The sequence below is a fragment of the Buceros rhinoceros genome, unplaced genomic scaffold, assembly GCF_000710305.1.
Source record: "Buceros rhinoceros silvestris isolate BGI_N320 unplaced genomic scaffold, ASM71030v1 scaffold3965, whole genome shotgun sequence".
In the NCBI taxonomy this organism is placed as follows: Eukaryota; Metazoa; Chordata; class Aves; order Bucerotiformes; family Bucerotidae; genus Buceros; species Buceros rhinoceros.
Genome location: NW_010412126.1, coordinates 2667 through 10114, shown reverse-complemented (window position 1 = coordinate 10114; position 7448 = coordinate 2667). Strand labels below are relative to the sequence as shown.

At 51.5% G+C, this 7448-nt stretch overlaps 1 protein-coding gene across 1 annotated transcript in view; it reads right to left on the bottom strand.

Moving 5' to 3' along the window:
- The window catches only part of MIER2 (mesoderm induction early response 1, family member 2), a gene marked incomplete at its 3' end in the record, with an annotated part of 6994 nt that extends 711 nt beyond the window's left edge, over positions 1-6283 (bottom strand). Inside the window, exons 1-9 of the mRNA XM_010136247.1 lie at positions 6202-6283; positions 5715-5866; positions 4857-4982; positions 4070-4193; positions 3328-3437; positions 2595-2664; positions 1222-1373; positions 440-521; positions 244-338 (exon numbers count right to left, since the gene is read on the bottom strand). Of these exons, the coding sequence (XP_010134549.1) occupies positions 244-338; positions 440-521; positions 1222-1373; positions 2595-2664; positions 3328-3437; positions 4070-4193; positions 4857-4982; positions 5715-5858 (903 nt within the window). The remainder of the gene's footprint in view (positions 1-243; positions 339-439; positions 522-1221; positions 1374-2594; positions 2665-3327; positions 3438-4069; positions 4194-4856; positions 4983-5714; positions 5867-6201) is intronic.
- Between the last annotated feature and the right edge of the window lie 1165 nt (positions 6284-7448).

The window sequence follows — 7448 nt, the reverse complement described above, 5'->3', positions numbered from 1 at the left end:
GTAATTAACTGACATCACTCATGCAGGTCAGTGTTGTTTGTGACTTCTCCCACCTGGAAAATAAGGCAGAGCAGGGCAGTGAACAGCCCATCACCTGCTACCATGAGTCAACACAAAGCCTGGGATTGGAACTCGGCACTCCTCAACTTCCTGCATGAGCCGAGGCTCAACACATACCTCTGGTGCGAGCGCACGCGCCTCCTGCCCTGTGTCTTAGAGGGACGCGGGGGTGGGCGTCCTTACCTTGTTTGCCTGGATAAGGTGAAAGTTTTTCCCATGGACCCTGAAGCCATGTTCAAAGTTTCTACATTCTTCCTCGCTCCAGGCACAAAGCTCATCTACAGTGGAAAGGGAGAGGAATTGGAGGAGACGTACAGAACCTAGGAAGAGTTACAGGTTCCTTGGGTTTGGGGTAAAACCCAAATATGGGGGTTCTCACCTCTGATAACCTTCACGTTGAACCGTAACCTTCGCAGTGCCTCTTCTGCATTGAAGTTGCATTTGACCAGTTCATACAAAGCCTGGGAAACAGAGGAAAATTACTACAGCACGTACCCGAGCAACGCACCACAAACCAACCTGCTCGTGACTCACGTTTGTCTCGCAAAACTTATTTTTCCCAGGAGTCGCTTTGCCACTAAGCCCAGCCTGACCATTAGCCCAGACGATGCCACTTGCCAAGGCACCGGATTACAAACACCGGGACTGAAAAGACGCAGCTCTGCGCGCGGATCTAACCTGCCTGGCTAGAGGAAACACGACTGCTCTGAAGTTTCTCGGCGAAACATTTGAGTTTCTGCTGACTTTGAAGAAGGACTGGCTGATGTTACAGAGGACAGATGCAAAGGGATGTTCTGCTGCAAGATCTGGCGCAGGGAGTTTGGGATACTGGGAGAACTCAGTCCCAGCAGTACCCACTCTCTTCTTGCCCAGCCTGCCACACGCCTTCCACTAACACCTGCTGCTGTGTCAGAAGGGCAGCACTAGCTAGGCAGGCCCGCGGCCAATCCACTGGGGCCTCTCCCAGTCTCCCTGCAGGAGGACAAGCAGCCAGCTGAGGCTGCGGCTGAGAGCTCAACCCCACTTGTCCACGCAGCAGGAACAGAGGATCACTGCAGCGATCTCGCTCTCTTTTAAGCGGTCTCTCATTTGGGATCGCTGTAGGAGACGCTGCACAGTTGCACCAGCACCACCAGCGCATCCGCAGGAGCCCCCACATACCTGCTCGTTGTCCTTCACCACCTCTCCCTCTGGCAGGCTGCTGCTAGACAGCTCATCCCATCGCCGCTTCACGGCTCGGTACAGGAACTCCTCGACCTCTCTCTCAGGGAGAATGTTTGGGTCCCAGAGCAGCTGATCTTCATTCTCATAGGCTAACAGAAAAGGCACTGAAATGAGCCCATCGCACACAGAACTTCTGCTGCTTTTGAGAAATGGTCTGCTTGTACGTGCCGGAGAGACAGGAGGGAGGAAATCTGCTTGGTTCTCTGACCTGGCACTAGCGAAGACAACTGTCTCTGAAGGTACTGCGTTTCCCCTCCTGATTTTGGAGGCAGATAAGCTTACTTCTCTCCATACCTCTTTTAGAGCCCTAAGCACAGGCTCCGCTGGCTTCCGCTCCTCCAGAAGGGCTGGATGACAAGGTTTTTGATACCACGTTCTCAAAGACTGTTGCTTTGATTCATTAATCCTGGCAACTAAACTCCCCGAGGTTCTAAGGTGTCTTTTCCAGCACACAGTAAACAAAAGGAGTGGGAGGTGAAGGCAGCTTTGAGCTACAACCCTGTCCTAGACACAAACTAAGCAGTGGCAAGTCTGTCCCTCCCCTGTGACAGCTCCTCCATGAGCTCCTCCACCCACACAGAACAGCAGGAGCACATGGCATCACTAAGTGATTCCTGCCCCTTTCAGCTTTCGAAGTCTTAGTCCACGACAACGTGGCATGCAAAGATGCAAGAGAGATGTTAAGTAAAATAACAGCACAGAGGAAAGCAAGAAAAAAGACTCCTCAGTAAAAAAATAATCAGAAATCCTGAGATTTTTGTATTCAGATAAAACCACCAGCACCCTCTGTACTGAACTCGTTTCTGTAGGCAAAGGAACCAGCTCTTCTGCCCCGTAGGGTCATGGAAGTCAGGTCAGAGGCACTACAGAGAGGGAGTAACAGAGCTGGTGCTCGTATCGCACAAGTTATTAGACACAATCTGCAACCCAAGGCACCTCCGCCTCCCCTGCAGACATCCTACCAGACTGGTCAGTTCAGGGAGTAACGAATGAAAACAGCTCTGGCTACTCAAGGAAGAAGTCAGAGAAAAAGAAACTAGAACATCTCCAGAAAGCTGTTCCTCCTCTGTCCTACAGCGGAGACCTCCCTCCTCCAAACCCATGACACCAGCCCGTTTCTTCCACTGAGCTGCTGTAGCTGCACCACTCGCCCTCTTCCGTGTTTAAAGCATCTCAGGTGCAGCTGCAAATGTTGGTGTCAACACCAAGAGGTGCCAGGCCTAGAGACACAGAGCAGAACCACCGGACCAGGGCCCCGTCGAATGCCCCGGCCAGCACCCAAAGGAGACACACGGAGCAGGTTGCCTTACCTTTTTCACCGTGCCTGTTTAAGTGAAGGATGGGAACAGTGGCTTGGTACTGAGGTCCAACCATGATCTCCTGAAAGAGCAGCACAGAGAGGTGGTAAATGGGAGCAGAAAATGCTCCGCGGAGGCACCGAGGTGTGTGCCATGATTTAGGGACTACGACACCAACAAGGCCGATTTATATATTGCCGGTGCCCACCGTCACTGTTACCTCTGGGGAACCCTGACTATTTTACAGGGTAACTAAGAAGATTTACTGCCAACCAGATGCTACTCTGGGGACCTCAGACATTTACACAGTTTTAATGTGAAAGATAGATGGCCAGCAGCTCAGGCTGGAGATAAAGAAATGCAGAAGCTCTCCTGCAACCCTCACAACAGGATGGATTTGGAAGCTGCTCCTCTCACAAGACAGTTCCCCCCAGTATCTCCTGCTGGGAACACTGCACAGCAGTTCACCTTTACCAGGCTGCAGGTTTAATTTACCAAGGCACAATAGCATTTTCCACATCTGAAGCAGAAGATAATTCAGCCACAGAAATTGGGATTGTATAAAAAAAAAACCTCTTGTAACCCACATCTGCCGCTGCTTTCCACAAACGGCAATGTACCAAGCAGAAGAAAATAAAAGAAAGAGAATTTCCTGGGGAAATGCCACAGTGCTTTGGTGTCACGCTCTCCTGGGACTCCAGCACGCTGTATTAGCTGCCCTGCCCAACACGCTCAGCTCATTTACCTTCTTACACTCGTTGGATGGGATGGAATCCTCCTCTGAATCCTCAGCCATGGAGGAAGCACACGGGGATGAACAGGGCTCTTTGTCTTCATCAGCGAGGAAGTTGTTTGCTTTGTGGGAAAAGATCTGTAGTCATGAAATGAGGTTTTTTCCTTCTGCTCTATATTCCCTCTCCTTCCCTCCATCTTCTGCCCTTTCTGCACTTTCAGCATGGTCCACAGTGGCAATTCTCCCATATTTAAATTTTCTCCTTTTAAATAAAAGAATTTTCACGCTTGCCATGTGGGAGCTCAGGCTCCTTCCCTTTGCAGGACAGCAGAAGGAATTAGATCGCTTCATGCTGAGTCTCTCTCACACACTCTGGCTCCCCACGTGTTCCAACATTTAGGAACTGCCCCTACATATCACACCACTGAATTTACTCACTTTGAGAGATGGCAGAGCAGGTGCTGATCCTTCAGACTGCAATTACAGCAGGCAGCAAAACAATTCTCACTCCATCAGTGTTACGAGCTCCAGCTAAAGACGATTCTCCCCCCATCCCACCACTCATCTACGCTCTGCCACGTCCCAGCCCATGCTTGGTCACACCACTGGCACTCGGGTTTATCTGCAGCCCCAGAAGGGAATTGGAAAACCCAACATCAGGAAACTAAGTGACAAGTAAAGACAAATATTCTTGCCCTGTCCTGCCCATCACATCTAAGAGAAAACCAGTTACTTAGAAATTAGCAACACATACAGCCAGGCTGGTTTGGGAACAAGTCCGATGCATCGTGGGATGTGACAGATGGAGTCAGATCATCAGCTGAAGACTGTGTCTCCTCCTCTTCTTCCCCTGAAAGCAAATCCTTCGCTATTTGTTCCTTTTAACAACAACAAGAAAGTGAAAAATATTTTAAAATTTAAAAAAATATATATGAGGGGAGCGAGGGCTAGAGTAAAGCATTTCTGGCCAAGGGTGGCCACATCCACAGATCTCCTTACCCTCCCATAGCTTGTCCAAAGACAGATCCTCTCTCACACTCCCCACCACCCTCAGATTATTTTCCCTAGAAGTATTCCTGCAAGGATCATGAGTGACTTCCGGTGGAAGCCAGAGATAGGACGAGGCTCCTTCTGTAGAGCTCCACTCACAGCAAGCATCTCAAAGATCCTGGAAAGAACATAAAAAAACCCCAAACCCCTTCCTACAGCCTTTAGCTAGAACAGGAGGAGCCACAGCTTCACCTGGACGAGACAAACCTTCCCTGACTCTCCACAGATCCACATCTACCTGCAAAGACTTGTAACCCAACTTTCACAAAGAGTTTCTACAGTGTTCTTTTTAACAGCTATCCCTTCTCTGGTCTCCCCTAAACTCCCTACATTCACATTTCTGCACCCATTCCTTGCCGGAACACCAGAACCAGGCAGGTCCCTTACCCTGGTGTTAGTCCAAGCCCACCTGAAAGGAGCTACCAGATGTCTCAAGCTCCAGGTAACCCCCAGTGCAGACAAAGAGCTCACAGCCAGGCAGCTGCTCTTACCTTGTCCAGAGTCATATCTGGCAGATTTGGAGTGATATCATTGCTCTCACTGTCCTGCTCCGAGATGGGATCAGATGCCTCATAGCCATAAAGTGCAAGCAGCTCCTCAAATGGCATTTCACTGCTCTGAGCGAGAGGAGGACAAAGCTCCATCAGGAATGGAACAGCACCGAGCACACCACCAGCTGCAGTGGGCCTGGAGACGTGCAGAGGCAGTGAAGGCAGTTCTGCTCTGCTGAGGGCTCTGAACCGCCTTCGGCAATGTTGCATAACGAAGGTCCATCCAACCCTCTGTAAGTGTTCTTCTCAAAGGTCTGGAGAAGCCAGGAACTTTCACCCCGAAGAAATACAGTCAAGGGCACTTTAACAATGTATGTATTTTTAATATCAGATTGCACTGGGAAGAGATGCCAGCCAGCACAACTGTATCTAGACAGAGGAAGGGAAGGGGTGAATCCCTTTGTCAGCCTCTTGACTGACCTGAAAAGACACCAAGAACAGACTCTGTGTTCCACCAAGGTCTCTGTGGGCCCACCCATGAGGACCACACCACCTCATCTTTGTGGTTCCTCCACTGTGAAACAGAAACTGAACACAACCCCAGGAGCTGGTGGCTCTGGAGCAAGGTGAGCCAAGATCACCTCCTCAGAGCAGCTGCCTGGCAGAGGAAGACTCCACAATTTACTGCTGTCACCGGCCGTCAAAACCACTCCTTCCTATCCAAAGGCAAACCTGAGACCTGGTGTCGTGGACCTAAACGTGGTGCATTGCTGGCTGAGCAAGGCAGAGATCTTTGGTAGCAGTACTGGAAAAGCAAACAATAAGGTAACTTCCCCTCCTCTCCCTTGCTGCCTTTACCTGAGAGGCGCTGAAACTCTTCTCCAGCTCTTCTAAAGACTTCTGCTTCTCCTGAACATCATCATCATCTTCCCTTTCTTCCCGCACACCATAGTTCTGTGACAGGATCTCTGCTAGGTTCAGTCGATGATCAGCTGAGCCCATTGACACAACTGCAGGGATTAGAAGAAGTTGGGCACTAGCAACACTCTGGACCAAATCTTCAGGTGCAACAAAGCCTGGGACCATCCCTTCTTGTGTGTGCACTCAAGACACACAGCAGCCTTTCCTTCACACGAGGCCTTTTTAGGACCATTACCCCTCACTGCAGGAATGGGCAAGCAGTGTTAGTCCAAGCCCACCTGAATCAATCCCCTGTCAAATGACACGAGATAAACCAAGAGGTTTGAGGGGTGTTGGAAGGAGAAGGGAACAGACAGGCTGATCACCAGAGCCTTGTTTCCTCTGGAAACCAGACCAAACAGATAGGTACTGAACCTGTGGCTACCTGCTGCGCTCTGAAGGCTGGGCTCTCCAGGACATAGGCTGCGGGCTGGATACGGCACCACCCGCGGGCTCTGATGGCCGACCGAGGCCTTCGAGGAAAGAGAAAAACACAGCTGAGACATCTCCTCATAAAAATACGACGCACCTCCAGCCACTCAACCCCACCAGCAAATGCAATTAATTTCATTCAAAGGAGAAGTTAACGAAACCCACACAGGGCAGCATTAGACACTGCGCAAAGAGCTCTGGCCAAGTGTGTCTACAACTCTTCCAGGCCTCCCCTCCTGCGGATCCGCCACCTCCCCTCAGCCTCTAACTGCACACAGCGGCGTTCCCATCTCACCTCCCTACCTCCAGCACTCCACTACTCATCTCTCCCCTCACACAGACCTGACGGCTCACGCCTTCATGTACGTGAGGAGTCCAACCCTAAGCCACTGTTCCACGCTCATTGAACACCGCGGTTTTGTGGACTGACCCCCTCGTGGAAGGCAGTTGGAAGCAGCCGGCCACAACACGCCAGCTTCTCCCCGGTGCCTCACCGCGTCCAGAGGGCTCAGAGGGGCGAGCAAAGAAATGGAGAGCTGAGCAGGCAGCAAAGGGGTCTGGTAGGACTGCAAATGGCACAGGCAAGGTGGGAGAGGGCAAGACAGGTAGACACCGAGAACAGGCACCTGCTTCCTGGCATTTGGTGCTCGGTCAGGAGTTCAGGCAGCAGTATGGGCTGAGGCCGGGAAAACAACCCAGAACATCTGCTGCTCCTGGGACTGCTGTGCATGGAAATGCTGTTCATCAAGTTCAGCCTGGGTAGGGAGCAAGCAGGTAATTAACCAATGCCTTTGGGTGACTGGGAGCACCCGACTGCGGAAAAGAATCATAGTGTCAGTCCCCCAGTCACCAGCGACATCTCTTAACAATCCTCAGCCATTAATAATCTCGGCCGTGCACCATCACTCCTCACTTAGTCAGCAGGAGCCCGGGCATCTACCACGCTTCCGCATGAGGCTCTTACAACTCGTTTCAGAAAACCCAGCACCGCTTCACGCCAAATTCATCCTCCGGCAATAGAGCAACGTACATACCAAAAGCCACCGCAGAGCCTGGGTTCTGAGTGGGTGCCCGTAGGTGCTACCACACACATTGCGGATGCCGTAAGGACGAGGGGCAGCGGCTCTCTAGCTACAGTTACTGCTGCGGTGCCGGCTGGGCTGGGGGGGAGCAGAAGCACTGCGCACCCGCGCGAAGGGG